Genomic DNA, 27,354 nt, shown 5'->3' with positions numbered 1-27,354 from the left:
GCTTTCTGGCCTCATCGACTTTCCCTGACACAATGCTTACTTAAGCTATCCCTATATATAGGGGTCTTTACTTTCCTCAGATCACAGAAACATCAGCCCCATGTGATAACCTGCTCTTAGATAAACTGTAGAAGCTCAAGTTCTTGAATTTATATCTTATTAAAGCTGCCAGGAAAGACCCCACTTTGATTTGGGGGCGGGGGGTGTTGAGCGTTGGGGTGCAGGGGCTATTTCAGATTTAGAGGCTATTCCTGGTAGTGCTGGGAGACCATATGTGCCAAGGATCAAACTAGGTCTCATGCACTGCAGTCAAATGACCTATCTTCCCTATTCGACCTGGCCATCATTTGGAACTCTTCCACACCAAAGATCCACAGGTACAATCAGTCTGCTGTGTTTTCACGGCTAGCTGGTGTCCTGACATTCCATCTTGCTTTTCTCCTGAAGATTTCAGTGACGCTATCCTCAGACTTTTGATCTCTGGCTTGAGCTCTTTTCTTCTTTTCTATCTCTCTGTCATTCTAGTCCCCATCTCCTGTTTTCTGATTGATCCTCCCTGGGATCTAGCATCAAATTATGCAACCCATGCTATGTTCAATACTACTTTATCATTCTTTAGACTTATCTCCTCCCACCTGTTTTTTCTCCTCTTTTCATTTTGTTTTAATGACTAAGGGTTGCACACATGCTGTGCTTATGCATTTAACTATAGCTCTCACCTGAATTTTTTACTTTTGAGCCACACTTGGCAGTGCTTAGGTGATATGGCCTGATCCTTGGAGATCATTCTTGGTGGGGTTTAGGGATTCATATAGTGTTAGGGAGCAGACTAGAGCCTTATACATGTAGCTCTGGGCCTTTGAACTACCTCTTTGATACTCAACTGACTTATTTTAATCACTAAACATTTGCTTCCAAATTTCTGAAAGCTTCAGCCCAAAATCTTTAGCCTAAAATCTCATTGACACTGAAGTTTAGATCATTCTAAGAAGGGTCTTTATGAATTACACACCCAGTCTTCTATTACTTCCCTTGAAATATATGCAAGAAAAATTGTTGTTTGACCTGTGCGTAAGAGATAACTTTAATGAGCTATAGCAAGTAAAATAATTAACTTAGTCTAAACTCATTATTTGGTACCTGCCCTCAGCCTTTTCTTGAATATCAGGATTTTTTTGTGGCAATACCCATATATGCCTTACAGGGCTGGCTGACCAATGTGAATTCCTTTCTACTTGGAATATTTTAAAAATACACAAAACTCTAGAAAACAGTAAAGTACAACTGCATCATGCAGCTTCAAATACAACGGCCATTTTGGCAAATATATATCAATGATCACAATTCTATTACAAAATATTTTTTTAAAGGGCTGAAGAGATAATCAGCAAGTCATTTGAATTGCATGAGTCTGATCTGGGTTTGATCCCAGGCACCACATGCGTCACCTGAGCCCTGCCAGGACTAAGTCCTGAGCACAGCTAGGTGTTGTCCCCCCTCCCCCAAATGTGTATATATATATATGTTATACATATGTATGGATCACACACACACATGTATACCCATACAGACAAATTACAGCTATGAAAAATGAACATATAGTATTTTTATTTATTTTTTTTCTGCCTTTTGGGTCACAACCAGCAATGCACAGAGGTTACTCCTGGCTCTGCACTCAGGAATTACTCCTGGCGGTGCTGAGGGGACCATATGGGATGCTGGGAATCGAACCAGGGTCGACCGTGCACAGGGCAAACGCCCTACTCGCCATGCTATCACTCCAGCCCCCATGCAGTACTTTTAAAAATGTGAGATATTAAGTCAATAAATTTTGCTTTATCACTCTATACACACACAAGGGAGAGAGAGAGAGAGAGAGAGAGAGAGAGAGAGAGAGAGAGAGAGAGAGAGAGAGAGAGAGAGAGAGAGAAAGGGAGAGAAAGCACACATGTTTGGATTTTTTCCTTTTAATAATATTTACTATTTAACTAAAACTAAAAAACCTTTCCTAAAAGAGAACACAAAAATTAATTTCAATTGGAAGGTTTAAATCTATACAATATGAATATGAACATGTATAATGAATTGTGGTTTTTAGACAGGGAGAGTAACTTTTCTGTTTATATTATACAACACGTGACAAATACAGTCTATTTTGTTTGTCTGTTTGTTTTGGGGGTTACCCCTGGCTCTGCACTCAGGAATTAATTCTGGCAGGCTTGGGACTATATGGTATGCCAGGTATGGAACCTGGGTCAGTTGCATGCAAGGCATGCTCTACCTGTTATACTCTTATTCCAGCCCCAAATAGGGTCGATTTTATGCCTTGTATCCTTCAAGTCTATGGGTGGCGGCAGCATCTGTGAGCTTGTTAAATACAGACTAGTAGACCCCATCCCAGATCTACTGAATCAAAATCAACATTTTGGCCTTTTCCACTTTGGAGAAGCCTCTTGACCATGTTATCAATCTCATCTCTCTTTCCCTTCTCATTTCTCTAAGTAAATTTCTTTAAATAAAATTGTCTTGGGAAAAAAAATCATTTTAACACCATGTATGTAGGTGACAGGCATACAAAGTTCGAGAAAGCTGCTATGCCATGCTCAGAGAAATTTCTATGTGAAACAGTGACTTGGGGTGGAGGCCCTCCTAGTGTGCAACAAAATCACATTCTTTGCTTTTCATAATAAATCTTAATCAAAGCCTTTTTTTGGGGGGGGGGGCATGGATATCCAAGAGTACTGCTCCTTCATGGAGGAACTGATATATAATACTACGTTAATGTGAGACAACATAATTGTCACTGTGGCCAACAATGTGTTCAATAAATCTTTGCTAAGTCTGAAATGGGTGAGCGAGGTAGTACAAAGGTTAGAAAAGGTTTGTACCTTTTCCCCATTGGCGTGCATGGCTGAACAGCACTGCTTATTCACAATCAAGCAAGTAAGCTGCCTATTGACAGAGCTTTTGTTATTAACAATCCAATAGACAGGAAGGCACACAGCAGATTTTTCTACATGTTATGGTCCTTTGGTCTCTGTTCTGGATGACAGTGACATGGGGGACAGTGCAGGGGCCAGAGGTAAGCTGAGGTGTACCCTTTAGACGAAAAGTATTAGTCTCCCCATTTATTACCTTGCCCTAAATCACAAGGAAAGCCATGTTAATACGAACAATTTCAGGGTTAATAATAATAATGATCGTGGTTATAAAGAAGGAAAACTACTGAATTGTCCTTTCTTCCCCATCCAATAAAACAGAAAGAGAAGGGAAGAAGGAAGTCTTAAGTAAACTGGTCTAGAGGTGAAGCATTATATATTATTTTGGAAGACTTCTTTTAGATTTTAATTGTACTACAGTTACCGCCTCCTCTTCACTATAAAAGCACCATGTACTTAGAGAAATAACAGAAGAGAGGAAGAGCTCCATCTCTAAATCTGTTTTGTTCTGGAAGGATGAATTCTATCGATTACCTCCAATAGCAATGAGTCGATCTCCCCGCTGAAGATCCGCAATTGCAGCAGGTGAGTTTGGGGCCACAGTCTCTATTATGACATGCCCAGCATATCCATCAGTTGACTGGACGAGACGAAGTGTAAGTCCAACACTTTGTAAATTCCCCTTGACTAACTCAACCTTTGATGAAGGAAAAAAAAAGTCTAATGAATTCAAAACAGTGGAGTGAGAAAATAGTAACATCCTGAGTGAATTGCAGCTGCTCCTTTTGTGCACTACTGCTGAGCACGTCAACTAATGTTAACTCTCAACACCTCACAGTTTATTAAACTTAGACACACTTACCATGATTCAGGTATTTATTGTAAAGAAAACATTTCTACGTAATCTTAAGTCTACAGAAGAGCTTATATACAAATATTGAAAAAGTATTTAAAAATAAGTGAGTCAACAGAGGACTGGTCAAATGACAGAACTCTGAACATCCACAGTTGAAATATTTCTCAGCAATGAAAACAAAATATTAATAAAGCAAAATGAACAAATCTTGAACACATGGCTCAGTGAAGGAGTTAAATATGAAAAACCATTTTTGTTTGTTGTTTTGGGGTCACACCGGCTGTGCTTGGGAAACTGTATGTGATTCCAAGGATCCAACCCAGATCGGCTATATGCAAGGCAATCATGCTACTCACTGTACTATCTCTCTGTCCCGCAAAGAGACTTAGGAAATTGATATGAAAATCTCAAGAAAGGCAAAGATACAGGAGCTGTGGTCTAGAGACTGAGGGCAAATCAGGCAAATAAACTAGGGAGCTGGGTTGGGGTTTTTTTCACAGGGGGTAATGGAGAGGGAGTTCCTAAATACTGCTCAACTAAGGCCAGGGGGCCCCAGAGATTCCTGGTCAACTGGGCAATATAATCCAAGGACCATGCAGCGCTGGGGACAACTACCCAAGCCGTGCCATGTTCAAGGGCCTCAAGAGCTGCTGCACCAGATGATTACTGGGGGACCATGTGGGACCAGTGATCAAACCGGGCTCAGATGCATGCTTAACATTGGATTATCAACTGGCCACATCTAGTGAATTTATGCATTTGTATCAAACCTAAGATATTTAAAATAAAGCAAACACAGATACAATTCTGAACGCCATTCTAGAGTAAGACACATAAATACGTATAACTCATTCATTTAGCCCACAGTTCTTTTGTTTTGGGATCACATCTGGCGACACTCAGGGGTTACTCCTGGCTGTGCACTCATGAATGTGACTGGACAGTGTGAAGGGGACCATAAGGGATGCTGGACATTGAACCCAGGTTAACTCCCTGCTTTATCCACTGTGTAATCTCTCCAACCCCCAGTCCTTAGTCTTTTAATTTATGCAATTAATAATAAAATTAACTTGTAATGAATTTAGATGATTTGTCAATCATGAAGGAGAGCAGCTTTTAGAGTCATCCCTTTTAACTTATGTTAAGTAAATACATGCTGACTCTTAACCTCAGATAAATGGAACTGCTAGAATAGGATTAAATCAGACATAATTATGAAAATAAGCACTGATGGAAATTTTCAAGAAATCAAAGTATAACCTGAGTTTTAATAATAAACTTTCAACTTTACCCAGTACTTGCATATAATGTAAAATGTCAAGTATATGAATGGGAAGCTGTCCTTTGTCTTCCTCACACCTACTCCTGTATCAAGGCAACCTCCAATGTTTGTTTCTGTTTTAGTTGTGTTAGGATTATTTCTTTTCTCTAGATAACATATATTTCAGATGAAGTGCTGATTTCATACTGTAACAACGATGTTAATGAATCCCCATTCCTTCCCCACAAGACCAGTTATGTCACTATTTGTAATTCCTCCCACATAACCAAGACTGCAATTAGTATACTTTTACCAATATTTTTTAATTTTGTCAAGCACAGGCAACTCTTTTAACACCAAGTCTTCTACACTTCACCTTTTTATACTCTTTATCTTCCAAACTGCCATCCCAGTCTGGCAAGGTATCTGTGCACATCACTGACCAGAAATGTCAACACCACTGTAAAAACATCACCTTAACTTTAGTAAATTAAAAAAAACATAAACTAAGCCATCAAATCTGCAAGAATTGTATTTGTTTACTAACTATATTAAATTATCAAGATTATAAGATTTTAAGAGCTGAAAGTGGGTATTTCACAATATTAAAGCTACTTAAGTAGAATTTATTTAAGTAATGCTGTGATTATTGCATAAATATCTCTATCCACTGGTTTCTATATAAAAAATTTTAGTACTTTGTTGGAGAAAAATGTTTTCCTTATTCCCATCTGCCAAAAAGAAGCTGGCTATAAATATAGAAGGAATGATCAGATTAGAAAAATCATCTTTTGTAATCCCTTTAAAAGATTGGACTGTTTTAGATGAAATTTATGTTAAAAAAAAAAAGGTAAAAGCATTATATGACTGAAACACAAACATGAAAAGTTTAAAGTCTGTAACTGTACCTCACAGTAATTCACTAATAAAAAATTTAATTTAAAAAAAGTAACAGGGGCTGGAGTGATAGCACAGCGGGAAGGGCGTTTGCCTTGCACGTGGCCGATCCAGGTTCAATTCTCAGCATCTCATATGGTCCCCTGAGCATCGTCAGGGATAATTTCTGAGTGCAGAGCCAGGAGTAACCCCTGTGTATCGCTGGGTGAGACCCAAAGAGAAAAAAAAAATTGACAATAAAATCAAGAATAATTAAAAAATTTTTTTTAAAGAAATAAAGGTAACAAACCAATATAAAGTATAAAAATTGACAAAATTCTAGTTAAAAAAATAAAAAACAGTACCAATTTCTAAATACCTAAATGTACTGCGTAAAATGGTAAGAAACAGATCTTACAGGTTTAAGTTAAAAGTCTCACTTGGGCAGCGAAGAGTCCAGACTTGCTACCCCAGGGCTGGGATTCTAGAGTAGAGGTTTCCAGACTATGCATTTCTCACCTATCTCTGTCAACTGAACCCATGCTTCCTTTTTTTATATAAAGGGCAGTGGGCCAGTTTCTAAAGAGCCGGACAAGGTTAAACATAGGCAGGAAAATTGCACTTCAAGCCGCTCTCTTTGAGTGGCTCTAGTTGAGGGATCAGACTTGAGACAGGAAACCCTATAATAACAGAAGAGCCCCGGACAGGACTTTTCTCTGCTCTTCGGTGATGGGAGACAGCTAAGTGAGAACAGCACCAGCTTCTAGAAAAGGAAGGCTATGAAGATGAGTCCATTTTCTTCCTGAGCCATGATTCAAAATACTCAACTGGCGTATTTTGAAAGGATGTTACAGACTATATAATTTTTTTTGCCTGATTCTCCCCTCCCTCCCAACCACTATCACACTCATCTGCCATAGTTTGAGCACCTAAATGAAAAGATTTCAAAACACACTCTTTTAGATATTGCATAAATACCTGTATTGCAGTATTATTCAACCGTTTCACACCTGTGGACCCGACCCTGCCCTGCATACTGATCCTTCGACCTGCAGTTAGAACCAAGTTGGCAGACCAGTGCTTACCAACCTCTTTATACCTGTGGTCTGCTGGTCTGTAAACTGTATAGTACAGTTTTATATGGGAAATGCCATTTTTCTGTAAAATTCTAAGTATACTCAGACCTCCCTTCCTGCCAGGCCTCTTCAGTATGTGGTCAATTCTGTTGTTTTACCTACTTTCTCACAGATTATAGAAGTTGCTTTCCCCCACCTTAAATTTTTTTTACACAGAAGGGCCAAATCTGACAGTTCTGAGAGTGGAATGGGAGAAAAGGGACGGAGGGTGGGAGGAATCTGTATAAAAAGTTGGGGCACTCCTATGCTAGGTATGCACTCTAACTCCTGAGCTAGCTCCCCTGCCACTCTCTACCAAGTTAGTATTGGGGAGCCCCATTCGGCAGTGCTTGGGAGACTGAACCAGAGCTCCCTCATGCAAAGCATATGATCCAGCCTTTCTGAGTCATCTCCCTGGCCCAATCTCTCTACCTTTAAAAAGCCTTCACCGCCTGGCTTCCAATCACCCCAGAACTTTTCTTGCTGAAAGGCCCCTTGGCAAGGTAAACAGCATTTTAAGAAGTACAGACACTTCAAAAATTAATTGAATTCTCAATTCTTAGAGACAGGGATTAAAGTGCCTGTCTTGCACAGTGCCAATCTAGTAAAACTCCTTAACATATATGTTAAGGGCCAGACCTGAGCACCTCCAGGTCTGGCCCAAAGACTCCAAAACAACTGGTTTCTAAGTTCTGGAAAATAAAATTGAAATTAAAGCTACTTGTTTGTGTCAACCAAATATTTTGGATATTATGGAATTATTAAGTTTTTTTTAAGAGTGGTCATTAAAAACTATTAATGCAGCATCGAAGCATTTTTACTGAAAAGATTTCTTGGCCTTATGCAATGACTGCTGTATTCATGGGCACATAATACATCTCCTTTGATCAAACTACAGCTCCACCTATTAAATATCTACAGGACACTAAAAATGGTCAATTCTTTTTTAAATAGTATGCACCTACAACAGTAATGGATGGAGGGGCTCAGGAGCAACTAGGGTCACCCTGTCAATGTGGGGATGAGAGCAGAAGGTTATGCAGTGCCAGGAAACTCAGGCCTTAAGCCATCTCTTTGGCCCCTAAAAGTCATCATGCTTTTGTGGGGCACCGTACAGCTTATCTTTCCTGACCTGCTACATGACAGTTGAATTCTGACTCTCACAGACTAGGAATTGTTTAGAGCTCTAAAAATTTATCTCCAATTTTTAATTAACAATTGAGATCAAGGTTTATAAAACTAGAATAACTTTTTTTTTTTAAGTAATTGAGTTACTGGCAAAAGGGACTTTATGCACATCAAATATACTTGGCACAGAATGTGCTAGACATGTAACTTTCTAGTCTTTCATTGAATGCCTGATGTCAGACTAATTTGCTAATGGGCACAAATTACTGCCAGGCTAGGAATCATCTGCTTATCATCCATCTTGAAAAGAGGCAGCAACAAGGCTGTCTCACCTAAAAACCAGATTTAAATCTTACTTTCCATCATGTTCACCATTAAAAATCTCCATAATTGGCCAGAGCGATAATACAGCAGGTAGGGTGTTTACATTGCATGTGGCCAACCTGGGCTCAATTCCTGGCATCCCATTTGGTCCCCAGAGCACCGCTGGGAGTGATTCCTGAATGTAAGGGAAAGAAGGGAGGGATGGAGGGAGGGAGGGAGGAAGGGTATAATTGATGATCCTATTCCCCCAATTACAGTCATGCTAAATATATGTAAGGAGAAATATTCTCTTGTTCAAATTCATTCTATCCTAATTAATCCCTTAATCACTTCTACTCCGTCCCCTTTGGTACAAAGTAGTACAAGTAACATTTGCTCTAATTCTGAAGTGACTAATTTAAGAGTCAGAATGCTATTAATCAATTTCTGCTAGAAAGTAATTTCGATAAATGATAATTCAAGTTACCAAGTAATTGCAGGGTTTTAGAATAAAGAAAGGAAACAACATGGAAAACAAACTGAGTCTGAAGGATCATTCTATATTAGTCTAATAAGCATAGGCTCTTTTATCAACACGTAAAATGCCAACAAATTTCATGGGACACTTAAACAATTACATTACATTCTTTCCAAGGAGTCAAGTAAACTCCCCATCACCTAGTTAGGTTCATTAACCGAAATGACAAAAGGATGTATTTATTAAGTCCTCTTTTGACACCATTTCTTATCAGCAAAGAATATTCACATTGTGTATACATATGATATTGTCTTTTTCTGAAAAAGTGTAATTCTTGAAAGAATAAAGCAAACATTTTTTAAAAAATCCATTGGTGTAAGAATTCTATCAATTCTCACAGAACTTTACAAAAGACCTGTCATTAAAGTTGAATGAATTCCTAAGGTATAAATGAGAATAATTCTAAAACTCTTAAGACCACATAATCTGCCAGTTTACAAAGTGCTAACACAGGGGCCAGAAAGTGCAGCAGACAAGGCACTTGCCTTGTGTGCCAACTGAAATGGGCTCAATCCCTAGTGCCTCAGAGAGTTCCCTGAGCACCACCAGAAATGATTCCTGAGCACAGAGTCAGGAATAAGCCCCAAGCATCGCCAGATGTGCCTAAGCAAACAAAAGTATGGCAAGTAATGTTTTACAGAATGTCAATAGATAATACCCCTAATACTAATTTTAGATTTCCTTACAACATTAAAACACTGGAAAATTACTAGGTGTTCATCAATAGGTGCTTGGTTAGCTAAGTTATGGCAACATTAGAGTATCATGTAGACAGGAAAAAAAGACATGCATAAAGGAGATAAGAATGTGACCTCAGGGGCTGGATCGATAGCACAGCGGGTAGGGCGTTTGCCTTGCACGCGGCTGACCCGGGTTCCAATCCCAGCGTCCCATATGGTCCCCTGAGCACTGCCAGGAGTAATCCTGAGTGTAGAACCAGGAGTAACCCCTGTGCATCGCTGGGTGTGACCCAAAAAAAAAAGCAAAAAAAAAAAAAAAAAAAAAAGAATGTGACCTCCGGGCCAAAGAGGCAGAACAGTAGGTAGGGTTTTTGTCTTCCATGCTGCCAATCTGCATTCAATTCCTGAGCACAGAGTTGGGAGTAAACTCTGCACATCATCGGGTGTGGCACAAAAAAAACAGAAACAAAACCAAAGCATCCTATACACAGTTAAGTAGTGAAAGTTTACATAATTTACATAATGTATCTCACTTTAAAGGAATATAGTCTATCAATCCTTTTGTGTCTGCTTATAAGGGTTAAACATTTTTTTGGAGAGTCACACCTGGTGATGTTCAGGGGTTACTCCTGGCTCTGCACTCAGAAATTACTCTTGGTGATGCTCGGGGGACCATATGGGATGCTGAGACTTGAACGTGGGTCAGCCGCATGCAAGGCAAACACCCTACCTGCTGTGCTTTGCTCCAGCCCTGGGTTAAACATTTTTTAGACAAGAATTTACAGTGGTTCTCTATGAATATTAAGAATATGTTTGAGTTTTGCAGTTTTCTTTATAGCTTTCAAAATTATTGTTTTAATGGGCAAAAAAATATAGCTCATATCTATTTCCAAACCTCATTACCTTATAGAAATTGATGTAAAATAAGCACTGTATGCAAAATGTTACTGTAAAATACGCATGTTTCTTCAGATTTTGCAATGAGAGCATCATGAAAATTAAAGCTGTCACCATGATGGTGATTTCTTCCTTCTGTTTAATTGTTTTCTACTCAAGACATTTCACAACATTTTTAGTAATAAATACAATTCACATATCAGTCACTTCAAAAACCATCTAAACATATTCGGAATCATGTGATGACCTTTAAAAATATTATGAATTATCCCGAAGTCTTATTTACAGTGCTTAATGAAACACTCTTATCTCTTCCACTATAGAACATACTGTTTTTATATAAACAGCTTTCAAATATAACCACCTATTTGTCTTGTACAATCCAATATCAATGTAAACCAACATGCTTACAAATGGGAAACACAGCTGTTCCCAGACCCACTTTAAACACTATTCATGTTCAATATTTATGAAGAAAAATACACAACACCTTATGGAAGTATTAAAAGACTGAGTTAATAGAACAAAGTGTTGCTACCCTTGCCAACTTGGCTATTCAAAGGCAACAAATATTTGAGTCAAATTTTACTTTTATTGAGCATCTTTAAGATGTCTTTTCTTTAACTAGTAAATAATAGAATGAACTTCACATTTATAGTAAAATGAAAAACTGTCAAGTGCTGGAGGTGTCAAAAACCAGTTTCATGGACTATTATTCCCAAATGTTTGAAAGCTACATATTACAGGTCATGAAGACCAGTAGTTTTCAACCGTTTTACACCTGTGGGTGGGCACTGCTCCACAGACGGCCAGGTGAAAATCACTGACAGATTTTCCAACATTATGACACTGATGTTAAGTCTTTAGTCTTAAGTTTCCAACTTTTTTTTTCCAATCTTAAACCTCGCTGAAATTTATGTGTCTGCCAATGCTTTTGCCATAGTTGAGTATACAGCAATTAGTTAACTGCCATCTTTTTTTTGGTAACTGTTGGGGGAGTCACACTTGCTGGTACTAGGAGTCAAGACATGCTGATGGGGACAGAATTCAGGGTCTCACACACACATGGCATCCAAGGTTCAATCACCTGAGCCATATCCCTGGTCTTCCATCAGATATATAATGATAAACTTGCTGATGTTCTTAAACGTTACTGTTTGGCTCTCCAATTTTAAAAAGCAAGGCAATCTCACAACCAAGTCATTACTCCTGTTTGCCTCATCTTACTGACCAAGAATCTGAAGAGTGGAGAGTGGGAGCAGGGGATTTATAAGGACAGACAAAAATCAGACAGCACTATGACAAGAGAAGGCCTTCAGGGCAAGTCCATAATGACAGCCATAATTAGTTACGATGTGTAAGAAACTGCACTATTTCACAGACGTTTAAACCTTACAACTGCTACTAATTCCTGTATTTTAAAGCTTGTCATGTGCTGATAGGCATTCACAATACTAGAGAGGAAGAACCCAGACTTGAATCCGCCATTTACTGACACCATGACAGGTGGCAGAAATCAGCAAAATCAGCCAGGCCTCACTCAGGTTTTGTTACTGGAACTGAAACAGTCTGGGTTTCTCAGCAATGAAACAGTGTGCAACTAGCCAACCTGAACCGACCTGGGAAAGTTCCTGGGCTCAACAAGTGGGTTCCATCAATCAATTCTCACAATGCCCCAGAAACTGCCTTTTGTTAACCCTAAATTCTTTTTAGCATATGTAACCATAAACTGTTAGAGGAAACCATTGCTTAGCTATTTCCTGACCACTGTTACCCTAGACACTTGCCAAAACACCTTTGTCTGGTAACTAAGTAAGATATCTTTCTGAAACAATAAGGCATGTAGTGCTTATGTAATCAAACCTATATAAACTGCTTGCTGCCTGAAGGCGGGGTCCCTATCAAGAGACCACTCTGTGGGTGAGACAGTTGACTCCAGTCAACTGGAATAAAACTCCTACTGCTTTTGCATTATTGAGTTTGTGTCACTACCTGTCTCGCTGCTTGGGAACCCACAGTCCTGGGCTTAACAATGGAGTGAAGGGCAGTGGCTCTGGAATCACACTGCTGGATATGCAAACTGTCTTTACCACCTGCGAGCTAGGTGATCTGGGTATGTTGCTTTTTTTGTTTTCATTTCCACATATCAAAAATAAAGATAATTATAGTTATTCTGATGAGGTTTGTTATGAGAATTAAATGCTAAATGCATGTAAAGTCTTAAAATTATGATAAGCACAGAGAAACGGCTCTTGTTGTTATTCTTGATAAATAATGGAGTGAATACATGAGAGAAAGGAACCGGCTATACTGCAAAATCTCTGAAATACCTCTCAAATTTTCCTAAGTTGTTTACTTTCTGGTTCTGCATCTGAGTGTACAGATTTAGAGAAATCGAACTATTGGCCTCAATGAGTTTTTATCGAAAGGAGTTAAATGTACCTTGAATAGGATATTTTAGTTCATGACAAAGCATGAGCTGAATGAATCAGCTCTCCTTGAATCACAGTAAACTGGAAGGACATGAGACACAGAATCCAAAAACAAAGTTCTATTAATACCATTTCCTTAACTTGTTCTCAAAAGCTCTTTAACAACTATTCAGATTCTTACTTTATAGTTGAAAGCATACTGCTTTTCTTTTTGTTATGTGAAATGAATCTCAAACAAAGCAGACACCCCAAAAAAACTTCAACTTCCTAGATAAGTGGTTCCAAGTCCAAATAGCACTGAGAATATAAAAACAAACCTTTAATAATCACTGTAGCTCAAACCTAACATGTCTAGAAGGAGATCTTTGTCCTCTTCCCTCTACCTCCTCATGGTCCCAAGTCTTCTTGAATGCCTCTTTCACTCTCTGAAAACGCTTCCATTTTCAGTGACATCCACGTCATACTAATTCTGGCTTGAAGTTTTAGTTCCTTTCACCTCTACTATTTCAGGTCTTTCCTTTATCAAATCATTCATCACTTTCTCCACTTGCTGCCAGATTTGAGAAACATGTTAATTCTGCGCTACTGAGATACAGTGCTAACATTTTTATATACAGAAACCCATTTGTCCTCAGACAACAATGTATTATCAGTCCCATTTTACACAGAAATGAAATACTTAGTGGCACATATGGGTTTAAGAACTTTTGACTATGATCATGCTACCATTCTAAAATGTCCAGAGTCACATCTGACTAAAGCAAGATTCTGATGAGATCATTTTCATTCTAAAAACTTCCGACTCCATACCTCCTACTCTCTTGAAGGCTGATAGTCAACACTTTTTGGGCACGGCATTTAAAGGACTTCTATAACATGGTTCAAATCTTTTTTTCTTGCCTTGAGTAATCATCCCCTACTGCTATATGCTTAGCCACTGTGGACAAATCATTATATCCTGCAAACAAAAAAAAATTCTCTTCTGTGGATTTATCTCATAAGAGAATATTCCATTTATTCTATCTTGAAACAACTAAAAATCTTAGCATACTGGAAGACGGTCAGCATGGCTCAAGTAGAATGGGAGAGCTAGAGAATTAAGAGATCAGGCATATTTGGTAGATCCCATCAAATAATTGGTCCTTATTCTAGGAGCAGTAAGAAACTTCAGAGACTTAAGGAAACAGCTGATAAGATTGGATTTTTATTTCAAGACCACCTCATCCTCTCTTCTTTCCAGAACACTCACTTAACAATGGCAACATGTTAGAAAATTCTACTAGGTACAGAATGCAGAGCAAAAAAGAATATGTCATATTCTGGATTTTATCAGCGAGTATGGTCTCAAATGCCATCTCTTTAACAGTTTTTCCTGTTTCCCAAAAGAAGGCTAGCTTGCTAAAGTCATGCAGCGTGCTGCCACATGGAGGGACCTGTAAAGTATCTTGTTAAGTGAAGTTAATCAGGGGGAGAGAGGCCGACACAGAATGATGTCTCTCAAATGCAAGATCTAATGGAACATAATGGGGCAATAAAGAATGCCCAAAGACAAGAAACACATGAGAAGTGATACTATGAAGAGGTAGTCACAGCACCTGAGGGGGAATAGGACTGGAAGGGGCAACAACTGTAGTGGAAGGAAGATCAACCAGGAGGAAGAAGTAGTACTGAAAGGCGGTAAAGTGCATGTATGATACCCTATTGGCAACAGTACTGTAAACCTGGACCATACCACAATGCAAAAACATATACACACACACACACACACACACACATATGTGTATGTATAAACGTGTACAAAATATATAAATACACACACAGACACACACACACACAAGTGCCCCTCGTAGAGGCACAGAGGCAGACAGGTGGGAAGGAGGCAAATGGGGAAGGGGAAGAACTTGGTGAAGGAAAGTAGACACTGGTGATGGAATTGGTGTTGAAACAATGTATGCCTGAAACTTAATCATGAATAACTGTAATTTCACTGTGACTAAAGAATAAAATTCAAAAAGAAAATCTATCTTGCCTTCACAGGAACTTCACAGTGCTATAACTCAGAAATTCTTAGAGCACTCATATACTAACAGCAATCTTGATGTTCTTTGTACTGTGACCTGACTTCCTTATTCTGATCTTTTAAGGGCAGACCACTCACTGTCTTATACTTCAGTTTCTTCTTTTCACAGTAATTTATACTAATTTGAACTAGAGAACTGATGTTTCTATATTTTAACCTAAGTTCCTACTCTTTTCACAGTATTTTCAATACAATATTAAATAAACTCAGAAATTTGAAAGAGAGCTGCCTTCCTTATTTTTTAACCAAGGTGAACTTTAAGAGTGGAAATATTGCACAGGATTTACTATGAAAGCTCAGAGGTGTTTAGTTTGAGAAACCAAATTACAGAACACTACATATGGTTAAAATTTCACTGACTCCCTGCTGCATTCGCAAATATTGTCAAATTGAACTAAACCAGAGCTTTCATAAAAACTGACATTTTCAAAAAAGCTTTATTTGCTTTAATCTTTTTCTTCCTTTTGATAAGATTAAGACTGTAAATGGCAAATGGTTAAATAAGAGTACCAAAATGCTATCTGCAAGGTATCTCTGGCTTTAAACCAACACACCAAAATGCCAACTGTGAAGCTTCTGGCCTGCTGCATTTATAAATTAGTTTCCCATGTCCTTTCTTGAAATCACTTCTGTAGGGTACTCTTTTAGACTCTCTGTATTTACATTCAACAATCTATGGATAGATCTGAAGCGGTATCATTCAGCAAGACTTCAGACACTCTGCAAAACAAAAGGGAACACAAGAAAAAAATTTTAGATCTGTCATTTTATTTACATATCTAAGTTCCCTTAGGGCAAAAAGAGACAGAAATGTGACTGAGTCACTCTGAAACCTGAGAGTCTGGAGCAGTGGCCTTCAACCACCGGCCCATGGACAGGTACCAGTCTGAAAGTGTGGAAAGGTTAAAAACTACTGTTCTATCACTCTGGTTATAATGGCTGGTCCTCAGATAGAAAACAGCTGAAGGATGCTAGTCTAGATGGAAGTGTTGAAGGCCAGTGGGAGTTTCTGGGCAGATAGCTTCATTCTCTTGGAAACATTTGTTGAATGCCCACAAAATCGCAGGTGCTGTGAACAAGAACAGTCATAGTGCCTGTTTGAAAGGAAGATACTGGTAGAGATAACAAAAAAGTATACAACTTGTAAATGTGAAATGCCAACTGTGGGAAGTGTTATCCAAGTTTCATCTCAGTAGGGAAGGTTTCCCAGAGGAATGATGATCAGTTGGTTTATAGGTTGAGGTCTGATAAAGAAACAGAAAATGCCAAATGTACAGAGGCTCTATAAAACAGAATCATCACAAAATAACAGAAGACTTAAGGTCAAAGAAGAGACACTGAAGCAACTGAAATATTATTTGTAAGAGCCAAAGTCATTACCAACAGCAGGATGGAAGACAGAGGGAGGAGGTGACAAAGTAGAGGCCAGACGCTCTACTTTAGCTTCAAGAAGCCTGAGGCCTGGTGGTTCTGTTCAGTGGAAGTCTGAAGCCATTGAGGGCTCGAGGGTCCAACAGCAGCTGCCAGCCATGCCATCCAAGTAGAGAAAAGGGAATACCCTCGAGCTCCCCAATACACACCTTTTCTTCCAGATCTTCACACCAGTTAAATTTAAGTCAAAGTAAGCTTTGGAAATACAGTTAGCAGAGGGCAGCCCTCATGACACAGCATAGGGGAAAGGCTGGGAAATGTATCTGAGAACATTTACATTCCTGTAAACCAATCTTAACTTAAAAAAAGAAATATCTGAGGGCAAACAAATTAAAATCTGGCAGAAGCAGAAATCTGAAGACAGAGTAGGTATAGGAATGTGAGATGCATGTAAAAAAATGTCCTGGGGGAAGGGTACACTCATACAAAGGCTGTGTAGTGGAAAGATGATGGCAAATATGAAGGAGTGGAAGATGGTCAGCATGGCTCCAGTAGGATGGGAGAGCTAGAGAACTAGAGATCAGGTATATTTGGTAGACTCCATTAAAGAGTTGGTCCTTATTCTAGGAGCAAGAAGAAACGTCAGAAACTTAAGGAAACAACTGATAAGATTAGATTTTTATTTCAAGACCACTTCATCCTCTCTTCTTCTTTATAGAACATTCCACTTAACAACTGCAATATACTAGAAAATTCTACTAGGTACAAAATGTAGAACATAAAAAGAATATGGCATATTCTGGATTCTACCAGCAAGTATATAGGATTATTAAAGACCTTTTGAAAGTGTCCTAGCATTTATCATCTGATTATTACTAAGGACATAAAATTTATTTTCATAGCTGCCATAAATTTGGTTCCTTGCTCAGTAAATTTGTTGATAATCCTACTGCTTACTTTTTCTAATCATATGCTTCCATTAATCATTCACCTGTCTTTCTCAGCTGAAGAACATTAATTTCTTCCCATCCATTTATCTTTATATTATTATGCACTTCCACGTTAATTTTAGTTCTGTCTCCTCATCTGATCCAGCTGGCATAATTTTTTTTATATTACAGAAAACAAATGCAGATAATCAATTCTCTGAGAATTTTGACTTTTAAATAAGCATGTCCATTCTTGACTCCAACTCTTGTTTTCTTTTGGGGCCATACTTGGCAGTGCCGAGGGCTACTCCTGGTACAATGCTCAGGAATTACTCCCTATAGTGCTAAGCATCGAACCTGAGGGTCCTACACGCAAAACAAATGCTCTAGCCTTTGTGACTCTTCCTGGTCTGTATTTATTTTGAAGGCACAGTGACACATCATCTATTTCTTTAAGAATCCTAGACTTCTGGGGCTGGAGCGATAGCACAGAGGATAGGGCCTTGCACACGACCGACCCATGTTCGATTCCCAGCATTCCATATGGTCTCCTGAGCACTGTCAGGGGTAATTCCTGAGTGCAGAGCCAGAGGTAACCTCTATGTACCACTGGATGTGACCCAGAAAGAAAAAAAAAAGAATCCCAGACCTCATCTGTTTTTAGAAATAGTCTTGGAATTATCTTGCAGGGTCCTCCCAAGTAGTGCTCTTAGGCCCAGGGCCCCCTTTTGGTAATGTAGGCCTTGTCCAGAGGTTGAATAAGGACTCAGTGATGTGGTGCCGCTCAGATTTTATGGTGCTGAGCACTACCTGAGCCACCTCAGCAGTGCTTGGGGCCCTCCAGGGCTGCCAATTTAAAATTTTTCACTTTAAATTACCTGGAAATACTTGGGAAACCAGTAGCGGAGTGCCAAGGACTGAACCAGGGTCAGCCACAGACAAGAGAAACATAGTACTTATCTCTCCTGAGCCTATCTCTTTTGCACCTAAGAGTTCCCTTTAATATTTTGCTTCTCTTGGCACGTCTTAGGAAAGTTTGCAGCTATGTGCAATTAAGAGTATTCTACTGTACATTTCCTCTTGGCCCACGCTGTTCAGTACAGTAGGCACTAGCCATGTGTAGCTACTAAACACATTAAATGTGACTAGGATAAACTGCAGGGTGCTATAATTATAAAGTATAACCATATTTCAGACTTGGCATAAAAAATAAAATACCTCTTTCATTTTTATGCTGGTAACATGGAGAAATGGAAATAACTGGGGTACATGGTTCAAATACAGGATTACTAATATTAATTTCACTTGTTTATTTGGGGGAATTCTAAGCAGTGCTTAGGAACTGGGGGGCCACTTCTGACATTCTCAGCCAAATAAACCTAATAATCCAATCCTCAAGGTCTACTGATATGGTGGCTTGAGGGTGGTGGTGCTGAGGGTTACCAGGATTACACCAGGCACTGCTCAGAGGAGCCATGTGGTATCAGGAATCAAACTCTGGTGCCTCTGAATACGATGCACGCACCCCTAATCTCTGGATCATTTCCCCAATCCCTCCAATTGTTTATTTTTAAAATATGGTCCAAGAAAATTTTAAATTACCTAAGTAGTGCACATTAGAATTCTACTTTTTGTACTGATTCAGACCATTTGTAAAAATGAATCAAGGTTCTGCACTCAATCATTTATAATACTATACTTGAACCTGACCCTGACACTACACTTGACTTGATCTTGAGACTACAAGATCTTGTCCCTGCTTCAAAATCATATCCTTAAGGCAGACTTGTGATAAAATATTCTCCTAGGAATTTGGGAACTTTTGCTATAGATTTTCTAAATTTTTCTAAAGGCCAGAGAGAAAACTCAATGGGCTGAGCAAATACTTTGCAAACAGCAGGGCCAAGTTTGATCCATGGCACCACTGCCAGGAGCAATCTAAAGAACAAAGCCAGGAGAAGCCCCTGAGCACTGCTTGGCTTGAGCCAAAATAATAACAGATTCCTGGAAGTTAAAATACATTTACTATTTGTGTTTCTTCTATACGCTTATTTAGCATCTTTTAATTTCCCTATACACTGTGTTTTCTCCCGAGAGATTACCTTCCCTCTACTAAGAGTCTCCTAATTCTGTGCCTATCCTGTATTCTAGGGGACTCACTTGGCTCTATAATAAGGCAGATCTTATCTTCAGTATCAGGTTCAATTTAGGCAGCTGACTGAATGATGTTCTTCTAAGGCCCCTTTACATTCCAATCCCATTTTTTCATAGCTGTTCTCTGATTCTGTTCTTAAACGAATCTACTATCATCATTTCCAAACTTGTCATTATTATTGTGCCATCACAAAACCAGTTTTGGTTAGAAGTGATAGGGTCTAATGTAAAATAAGGATAGATTTTATAAGCAGAAGACTTCGTCTTTTTGTGAATGGAAAAAATGTTTTCACCTTGAAATATACTTGATACATATTTGGCTTGCATGTCTCTTTTCTTGTCCTGACTAGTTCTTAGAAAGAGGCATCATTTCCTCAAATGTTACTTTAATTGTAAGTGGATGTTAAAAAAGAAAATTAAAGGAAACCTGGCATAATTATTTTTCAATCATATGCTTTCAAGAGGCTTTGAAAAGGAAGCAATAAAGAGAAGGAAAAGCATTAATTCAAATAAGAAGATAAAGTCCAGAATCTAGGAGATAAATCCTGACTTCCTACTAATTTTAGGTACATCTGACTCTACATATTGCTACACCCTCCTTTTAAAAAAATTTTTGTTTTGGGGCCACACTGAGAGGTGCTCAAGGATTATTCCTTCTCTCTTTACACTAAGGAATTACTCCTGGCAGTGCTTGGGGAACCACATGGAATGTCAGGAATCAAATCTAGATCAGTCACATGCAAGGCAAACACCCTAACCAATGTACTATCACTCCAGCCCCAATTTTTTTGTTAGAGGGCCACAAAGTGGCAGTGACCAGGGCTTTCTCCTGGCTCTTTAAGTTAGGGATCACTCTTGGCAGACTCAGTATAAGATGCCAGGGATCAAACCAGGTTGGCAGCACCCAAGGCAAGCATCCTCTTCTGTACTAGCTTCCTGGACCCCTATAGCCTTTCTTATAGCAGTTGCCAAGTGCAAAGCTGCTGGTTAACACCATACAACTCTCTGAATTAAATACAATCATTTTCATTAAGAGTTCTAAATTACAATTTATGAATTTTTCTCAACTGTTCAACTGAATACTCTTCACTGACTTATTTTTCAGGCAGATCTGAAATATCACAACTTCAATGCCTTTAACAACAGTTACATCTGCAGATTGGGCTATATTAAGATATGCATTAATATGTAACACATGACTGTTTCAGTAGCTCTCTTCTACCCAGCTACTGTACTTTCAGGGACACAGAAGTACCATCCCAATTCATTCTTCATTTCAAAACTGGAAGAAATTCATGCTCTTCCTTCCTTTCTGGTAGAGACATATTTATGCCAATGTACTGGTTTAACAGTTATTTAATTGTTAACCTTCCATCTCCTATTGTGAAAAAGATTTTATCTCCTGCGAAGAACAATTGCAAGATCAACTGGTAACAAAGGAAGAGGTCAGTGAGCAGGAGAAAACGTACACTAAAAGCCTGCCTCTGAAATCCCAAGTCTTCATCCTTTTACTCAAATGCAGGAGAGACAGAGGAAGACTGAACAGTTAGGTGCAATTGCTCCCACTGCCATCTCATCTACCCAGAAATCCCAGATTCAGATTCCACAGTCCATTTTCATGATTCCTTTACTTTCCTTAAAATGTCTTTACTGTTCCAAGTTTCCTGAAGAATAATGTCTGTAGGACCAAATGACAGTATGGAAAAATAACATGGCAGAAGAAAAGACATATATGACACAGGCAGGATAACTGAAATAGGCAAGGGAGACAGGAGAAAAGAACGTTTACTAATAATATATTTTTCCTTGTGTTTGGGAGAGAGGTACATTCAATGCTCTGAGTTTACTCCTGGCTCTGCACTCAGGGATTATTCTTGGTGGTGCTTGGTGCTGGGTATCGAACCCAGGCTGGTAGCAGACAAGGCAAGCATCCTACCTTGGGAACCAGAGAGATTGTACAGGAGTTAGAGCACAGGAGGTGCATGGGGCCAACCAAGTTCAATTCTCAGCACATGGTCCTTGTGAAGCCCTGCTGGGTGTGGCCCAGATAATTCCAAATAAGAGCTTGAGAGGCACTTCGTCTTTGGGACTTTACCCTTCGGCCTCCTGAGCATCACGTGGGAGGTCCCAATTCCAAAATTAAAAGCAAAAGCAAATCATGAAATCGGTTACACTTCTGTGATCTGTCTGTCATGCACATGATAATCATTATGTGTGCATCCTTTTAAGCTGTATATACGTAGATGTATATACATAGATGTTTTAATGGCTTAATAATGAAAAATGATGGTGTGAAACAGTTTCAAAATCTGAAAACTTCCTACATTTCCTCTTCAATGAAAAGGAAAGTGAAACCTGCAAATGTAGTTAAAATAAATGTAAACTGCCCTTGTCTCTTCAGGTATAGGTGAAGGTACTTTTAGCATCAATTATCTCAAGTAAGGAAACTAAGTTTTGCTAATCAGGGGACCATGTGATGCCAGGAATAGAACCTAGACTCTTAGCATCTCATATGTAAAGCTAGTTCTCTGAGCTATCTTACTCTAGTTCTAGCTTACTCTAGTTCTCTGAGCTATTCCTAGAAGTGGCACCAAAGGCTCCCCAGAACTACTGGGGAGGTCACCACCCTCTGCCAAAGAAATAAAGTTTCATTCTGCAATTATGGAAATCAGCAGCTAACTTAATACATTTAAACATCTAAAAACCTAATAATTGTATTTATACCACTTCTAAGCTTATTATTTAAGCATACTTTTTTTTTTTTTGCTTTTTGGGTCACACCCCGAGATATACAGGGGTTACTCCTGGCTTTGCACTCAGGAATTACTCCTGGCGGTGCTCAGGGGACCATATGGGATGCTGGGAATTGAACGTGGGTCGGCCGCATGCAAGGCAAACGCCCTACCTGCTGTGCTATCACTCCACCCCCAAGCATACTTATCTTTAATGATACATATTTTTCTAACCAAAGTTGCAACATATTCCAAATTATCAAATGCTATTCTGTAGTTTTCTATGTAGTCTTGAAGAACACTCTAATGTTTCTCCTTCAAGTTATTAAATTCAGACATTTGTAATTTAATACCTGGAGAAACTTACTACTGATGACATTTTCAACATTGGATATAATTAGTAACTTAGAATTCTTTCTGCAAAACCATTTATGACATGCTAAAATCTGAAATAATAACTCAAGATTAAAGTCTTGGTAACCTTTGTTATAAAATATTAAGTCTGTCTAATCTCATTATCTTTGCAAATATAATAAAGGAAACTGAAAATGTCAATAGCAAAGGCAAGTTATGGCCTGGGCAAAACAATAATGCTTTTTTCATAACAAATCATGAAACTGATTATTTCTTGGGAAAGCTGCTTCAAATCATTTGAGGCGTAAATTAAAAGTAACTTGGGACATGACAACCTCCCAGAAAAGTGATGTTTTGAAATAATCATTTTGACCTTGTCACTCAGATGCATAGAATCTTCACCAATTTGCTACTATTTCCAAAAACTTAAATTGTGGGGTTGGAGAAATAGAACAGTGGGTAAGTACCTTGCATGTAACTGAACTAGGTTCCATCCCTGGAAACACATATGATCTCCTGAGCACTGCCAGGAGTGATCCCTGATCAAAGAGCCAGGAGTAAACCCTGAGCACTGCCAGATGTGGCAAAAAACAAAACAAAATTTAAACTTAGGATCATCTCATCCTTCCTATCCACAGTGACCTACTTACTCTACTTACCCCAAAATAATTTCACAATGCTATATTTATATAAGGATGTTCACAATAATTATTACATAAATTACAATCAATTTAAACATTAAAGCAACATACATAAAAATACCATATAACCATGTTCAAGAGTTTGATGAAATGCTTATGCTCCTACTTAAATATCTAAGAATGGCAGCTATTTTTAAAAAATGTAATGAATATTACATTTCAGAACTACTAAAGCACATTATTCTATAAAACAACTGTGCAGTACATTTCAAAAGTACCTATTCATGAGTATAATTATAATATGTAATAGAAAGATAGTTTTTCTAAATATTGGCTACATAAATAATCATAGGATTGGCTATACTGCCACCAGGAGTTAAATGTTATAGAAACAAGTAAATATGTTATTAAATGCAGCTTTAAACACAACTATAATTTATTGCTAAACAAAACTAATAATGTGCTAGATTTCATTTTTAAAAACACTAAAGAAATTCTGAAAATTCTGAAGACGTTTAGATAAACACTCTAATCTTTAATGAGCTATTAGATTCATACTATAATTACAATTAAAAATGTTATGCAGACAGAATATTCAGAAAATATCAACACAACTTTGGAAATAAAGTAATAAAAATAATAACCGATGAAAATTTTCATTCATTTAAAAGTCTAAAGAACCCAAGCCCAACATGTGACCGACAGTTTAATGGTAGAGCATATGCTCTGAATGAAAGAGTTCCTAAGTCCAGTTCTTGGCACCAAAAAAGGAAAGCTGATCAAAGTAAAGCACTGCTTTTATTAAATTCAGCACTGAAATTATTTTAAAAGAAAACTACATTTCTTTTCATCTTGCAAGTTCAGGTGACAGTGTCTTCTGAGACAAATCAAAAGATAAACTTGAAGTCTTTCATAAAACTCAAGATTATCATTTGTGATCTTAAAACTCCCAACTGTAAAGGCTGGGGAACTAACTGACAGAGCTGGAGCCCGTATTTTGCATGCTGGAGTCCTGGGTTCAACTCCTAGCACTATACGGTTCCCCAGGCACAGTGTTGTAGTGCCCCCAAAACAAAGACAGAAACAAACCTCTTCCACCACAAATAATGGTGGTCAAATGGAAATTCAAAAATATTAACATGACTCACTAGATTAAGCTTAATTTAATTTCACTCATTTTCTAGCTGCACTAGCCTTCTATCTGTCCCTCAGACATATTCCTCAAACTAAACTCGCTCCTCACATCTGCGGCTCATTTGCTTGAAATGCCTCCCATTACTATACCTCAACCCTGCAGCTGCTCACTTCTCCTCTTCATGTATTCAGGCTCCATCTCCAGTGTTGTTAAATTAGCAAAACACAAAAACTAAGGAACATAATTATACTGGAAAAATAATTCACTGTTTATCTGAGATTTAGGTCTATTAAGCATTCTGTATTCCCTCTGACAAGCCTACTCAAGCGTCATCTCTTAAAGGCCTTCCCTATAAAGGATCTTGTTTGCTATAACTCCTAAATCATTTATCACAACACTATTTTCTCTATCCTACTTATTCACTTATTGCTATATTCTTCCTCCATCTTAAGTTCCACCTCACCCTACTAACCATCATACAAAATCCACTGTGTGCTAATCCCCTAAAATGTTCCACAAGCATCTAAAACAGTACCTAACATAACAAGCTCTTTAAAAGATCTTCAAGAAATAGGGTGCCTGCCTTGCATACAGTTAAGCCGGATTGGATCCTTGACCCTGCCAGGAGTGACCAATGAACAGGAGGAAGCCTTAAGCACTGCTGGGTGTGCCCTGCTCCACTGAATTTATCCCCCCAAATGCTGAATTTATATGCTTTCTAAGATTTAGAATGATTTCCTTACAATTTCATAACTATAAAATTAATCCTTCTTGGGGGCTGGAGAGATAGCACAGCGGGTAGGGCGTTTGCCTTGCACGCGGCCGACCCGGGTTCAAATCCCAGCATCCCATATGGTCCCCTGAGCACGGCCAGGGGTAATTCCTGAGTGCAGAGCCAGGAGTAACCCCTGTGCATCGCCAGGTGTGACCCAAAAAAGCAAAAAAAAAAAAAAAAAATTAATCCTTCTTATGCAGTCAATCTTAATACTATAGTTTTATGTGATTCACTCACTCGTGCTGTTGTGCTTCAATAAGACATTTAAGAGTACACATAAAAGGTAATAAAAGTATACTGATAGAATAAAAACCTTAAACTATGCAAATCCTTTTTACCGTTTTAATAGAACTCCTTTGTTTTTCTTCCCAAACACCACTGCTCAATTCAAGTGTGCAATGAATATTTGCCTCTCTGTCATAGGATCCAAAAATGAATAACCTGCAATTATAAAAATAAAACAAGAAAACTATTACATCAGGAATATGAATAAAAGTTTCCATTCTGATTATATCAAAGAGCAATTATTTACTCCAATACTATTAGAATTTGGGTAACAAAAATTAGGGGCTGGAGAAATAGTACAGTGGATAAGGCACCCGCCTTGCATGCAGCTGACTTGGGTTGAAACCCTGGCATTCAATAGGGTCACCTGAACATTGTCAGAAGTAATTCCTGAGTGAATAGCTAGGCATGGCCCACAAATGAAAAACAACAACAAAATTAAATCAAACACTTGGTACACCCTCTAGTGGGAAAGTGAAGTAAAAGCTACAATTAAGGGAAATCCCAGGATAAGCTCTTTCTCAACAACCAAATCAAATAATCATAAAAAGTAGGATGCATACTTGAGGAAAGCAAAGTGATCAGATATTTGTACATACATTAAAATGTATAAATTCACAAACTGTATTATTTAGTTTATATAAAATAGTTGCATATTAATGCATATAGCACAATACCACATTTCTAAAAATTAAACACATACAAAACAGTACACTATAGTTGCTTATCTCTCTCTTACACACACACACACACCCACACCCCTAATGTGACTAAGTAAATTTTCAACATCTCTAAACCCACCTCCAACTAAAAAATTTGAAATACAGTATTCCTTAGAAGTAGAGTAAAATAAAATTCATACAAAGTATTTAGCACACATACTAAATCTCAAGTGCTCATGGTTTTTATTTCTATTATCTTGATAACTATTCAAGGTATGGCCATATGTCTAATTGCATTATTTAATATTAAGTTGAAGAAAGGAAATCTCCAGTCTAATCTTAAAATGATTACATTACTGAAGGAAACAAAATATATCCAATTTCTAAATCAAAGCATAAGTCTGAGAATGTGTTTCAGTAGTAAGCTTTAGCATTAATAAATATCTTCACTACTATTCTATTACTTTATTTCTCCATGGTAACAATGGTAACTAGAGTGAGATAACAAAAGTAGATAAAAACACGTCAGAGTAACATAAAAACACTTCAGTAAATTGTGCAGTTTATAAAATGGCTTCATAAACTATTAAACTCACGGTTAATAAGTATTAAATAATATTAACTAGTATTAATAAGTCTGATTAAATTCATGATAAAACATTAAATTAAAACATTACATTTAAAAACATTACAATAAAATTCCATTTAATTTTTAATTGGGGCTGTAGTGATAGTACAGAAGGTATGGCACCTGCCCTGCACACAGCCAACCTCTGTTCAATCCTTGACTCCCCACATGGCCTTCCAAGCCCCACCAGGAGTCATTCCTTCCTGCAGAGCCAGGAGTAACCCTTGAGCATTGCTGAGTATGAGCCAAAAACCAAAAAAGAAAAAAACCCAGTATTTTCTTTCAGTCTTAAAAGGAAACTAAAAATTTAAGAATTTAAAACACACTACTAAAAAGGCAAGCCACAAACATTAAGTCTTATAAAATATTGTTTATTTAAAAAGGGGGGGGGAAAAACCAAAACACAAGAATTTTTCACTCATCAGAGCTCTGCTGCCACCATCTGTGCAAAGGGCAAAACTACCTTAAGAGTCCTGACTACACAGAAGTCTATGCATTAACACGTGATACAAAGCGCCAAAAGATACTAATCTTCAGGATTTAGGAATGAGAAACTACAATTTCTGGAATTACTCATAAAATT

At 38.1% G+C, this 27,354-nt stretch overlaps 1 protein-coding gene across 2 annotated transcripts in view; it reads right to left on the bottom strand.

Moving 5' to 3' along the window:
* PDZD8 (PDZ domain containing 8) overlaps positions 1-27,354 on the bottom strand; it is a 65,157-nt gene that overhangs the window by 6,071 nt on the left and 31,732 nt on the right. The window contains exons 3-4 of one of the 2 annotated variants that reach the window (XM_055118777.1): positions 25,535-25,637; positions 3,474-3,636 (exon numbers count right to left, since the gene is read on the bottom strand). In XM_055118777.1, the coding sequence (XP_054974752.1) occupies positions 3,474-3,636; positions 25,535-25,637 (266 nt within the window). Of the gene's footprint in view, positions 1-3,473; positions 3,637-15,312; positions 15,826-25,534; positions 25,638-27,354 lie in introns of those variants that run through there. The other variant, XM_055118778.1, reaches the window with a different exon arrangement.

This window comes from Sorex araneus, chromosome 11 (assembly GCF_027595985.1).
Source record: "Sorex araneus isolate mSorAra2 chromosome 11, mSorAra2.pri, whole genome shotgun sequence".
NCBI lineage: Eukaryota > Metazoa > Chordata > Mammalia > Eulipotyphla > Soricidae > Sorex > Sorex araneus.
The sequence above is the reverse complement of the archived record's forward strand: the minus strand, read 5'-3'. Positions and strand labels throughout refer to the sequence as shown.